The 2,636-nt window shown below is 72.4% G+C and overlaps 1 protein-coding gene across 1 annotated transcript; it reads left to right on the top strand.

Moving 5' to 3' along the window:
- Nucleotides 1-13: 13 nt before the first annotated feature.
- On the top strand, nucleotides 14-2,408 carry MNEG_13544 (arsenic (+3 oxidation state) methyltransferase; the record flags this gene model as incomplete). The annotated part of the gene is made up of 7 exons (XM_014037982.1): nucleotides 14-274; nucleotides 372-438; nucleotides 650-815; nucleotides 1,032-1,120; nucleotides 1,520-1,632; nucleotides 1,966-2,072; nucleotides 2,399-2,408. 7 exons carry the CDS (start codon nucleotides 14-16, stop codon nucleotides 2,406-2,408), a joined length of 813 nt encoding a protein of 270 aa, XP_013893436.1.
- Between the last annotated feature and the right edge of the window lie 228 nt (nucleotides 2,409-2,636).

Raw genomic sequence — 2,636 nt, 5'->3', positions numbered from 1 at the left:
TGCACCAGGTACTATGGTTGTGGCAGCCCCTTCCCCCAGGGCATTGAGGGGAAGCGCATCCTTGACCTGGTGGGTGGGCGGGCGGGCCCCGCAGCGGCGGCAGCGGCGTCGGCGCGAGCGGCGGGGCCGCACCTTGGGATCTGACAAAGTCTTTGCGAACACGAACGCGGCGGCGCAGGGGGCCGCAAGGAGGGGCGCGCCGCCGCCGGCTCTGCCTCGCGGCCGCGCGGCCCGCTCGGGCGCAGCCCCGCCCCCGACCGGCGCCGCGGCAGGGGTCGGGCCACAGCCGCGCGCTGCCGCCCTGCAGCACCCACGCACAGCGGCCCGCGACGCGCTGCCCCGCACGCGTCCGCGTCTTTCCACACGCGCAGGGCTGTGGCACGGGGCGCGACTGCTACGTGTGCTCCGCCCTGGTCGGGGAGAAGGGCTTCGTAACCGGTGAGCGCACATAAGGCGGCCGCGCCGCACCCGCCTCCCCGCCCCCCGGCCCGCCGGCGCCGGTGCTTCGCATGAGCGAGGCCCCGCGCGGGGGCCCTTTCCCACGCGCGCCCCGGCCGCCGCGGCGGCATTTCAAACGTCCAGGCGCGCGAAACGCCCGGCCCGGCGCACCGCATGCAAACGCCACGCCCACCGCGTCGCCGCGCCCCAGGCATCGACATGACCGACGCGCAGCTGGACGTGGCCCGGCGCCACGCGGACGCGTGGGCGCGCGAGCTCGGCTATGCTGAGCCCAACACTCGGTTCGTGAAGGGCCGCATCGAGTACCTGGACGAGGCGGAGCTGCCGGACGGCAGCGTGGATGTGGTCATCTCGAAGTGCGCGATCTGAGGGCACGATCCGGGTGGCGCGATCTGGGGGCATGATCTGGGGGGCGCGATCCGGGTGCCGAGCGCACGCGGCTGGATCCGGGCCGTCCGCGCCACGCTCCAGGGCGGCCTCGCCGCCCCCCGCGCCTGGGCCGCCCGCTCACGCCGCGCTCCGCCCGCACGCCCCGTCCCCCGCCGTGTTTTGCGTGTGCGCGCGCCGCGCAGCTGCGTGATCAACCTGTCGCCCGAGAAGGCGCGCTGCCTGGAGGAGGTGTACCGCGTGCTGGCCCCAGGCGGGGAGATGTTCTTCTCCGGTGAGCGCGGGGTGGGGTGTTTGGGCGGGGGGGCTGGGACGCGGGGTGCCGGTGGTTGCAGCATGCGTGACGGCGTCAACGCGCGTGTGTGAGTGATTGTTTGTGTGTGTATGTGTTTTTTTGCGCGTGCACGTGCGCCTGTGCGTGCGTATGAACGTTGGTGTGTCGAGGAGGCGGCCTGGTGGTGTGCCGAGCCTCCGCCCGCGCGGCTGCGGCCGTCCCTCCCGCCCTCACGCCCCTTGCCCGGGCGTCGCAGCTGGCGCGCCGCGCCCGCGCTCACCCTACGCGTCGGCGGCTCGAGGCGCCGCCTGCCTCTCACCCCGAGCCAGCCGAGCGCGGCGCCTCGCCGAGCCCCTGACCCCAATCCGCACCCCCATCGGGCGCCCATCGTCCCCGCAGACGTGTACTGCGACCGCCGGCTGCCGGAGGCGGCGCAGAAGCACTACGTGGCGGTGGGCGAGTGCCTGGGCGGCGCCCTGTATGTCAACGATTTCATCACGCTCTGCCGCAAGGTGCGCGCCGCGTGGCCTCTGGTGGGGCTTTCGCTGCAGCACTTTGACGCCGTGTGGCCTCGGCGCAGGGCGGTTCCTCAGGGCGACCCGTGAGAGGCGCGCGCCCCGTACCCTGTCGCGCACGCGCGCGCGGGTGCCGCCGCGCGCCCCGGGGCGGTGTCGCGCGCTCGCGCAGGCGCGCGCAACGCTGTGGCCGTTCAGCGGCGCACGCAAGCCCCGCCCCGCCCGGAGCAAGGCGCGGACGCTCTTGCCTTCCGCCGCGCCGCTCGCGGCCGCGGCTTCACGCTTCGCGCCGCGCACGCGCCCCGCCCCCCTCTCCGCTCGCGACCCCAGGTGGGCTTCCACGACCCGAGGGTGCTGAGTGTCGAGCCCATTGATGTTCATGATGCCAAGCTGCTGGAGGTGCTGGGGGGCGCCAAGTTCTTCAGCATCACATTCAGGTGGGATGCGTGTTTTGGTGTCGAGTGTCGGAGATCTGGACCCCTCGTAAACCTCAACAGAACCAGGGCCGCTCGTTCGCCTGACACACTGAGGTTCCAGATCTCCAACACCGAACTCGGTGTCGAGTGTTGGAGATCTGGAGCCTTGGTGTGTCCAGGCGAACGAGCGGCCCTGGTCGTGTTCAGGTTTACGAGGGGTTTTGGGTGTGAAAAGTGAATGTGCGGTATTAGGTTAGGCGCAGTGAGGTGCGGGTGAGGGTTTCAGGCGCGTGCAGGGTAGGACGCGGGTCAAGGGTTGACCAAGGTGTGGGTGGTTTTTGAGAAAGGTGGGGGTAAGGTGCAGGTGAGGTCTGCAGGTGGAGCGACGCGTGAACTGCCGGGCACCTCGACTGCAAAAGCCGGCCGCCCATGCACGCGGCGCGCGGTTTGGCGGCGTCCGCAATGCCGAAGGACGCTTCGCCTATGGCGACCGGGCGCGGAGGCCGGGCTGCGCCGCTGCAAAGCGCCGCCCTGCTGGGGCCCCGCCCCGGCTCGGCGGGGGCAGGCTTGCAGGGGCGCGGCTGC

The sequence above is a fragment of the Monoraphidium neglectum genome (genome assembly GCF_000611645.1).
Source record: "Monoraphidium neglectum strain SAG 48.87 unplaced genomic scaffold scaffold03892, whole genome shotgun sequence".
Taxonomy (NCBI): Eukaryota; Viridiplantae; Chlorophyta; class Chlorophyceae; order Sphaeropleales; family Selenastraceae; genus Monoraphidium; species Monoraphidium neglectum.
Note: the sequence above shows the minus strand (reverse complement) of the source record. Positions and strands in the feature narration are given on the sequence as shown.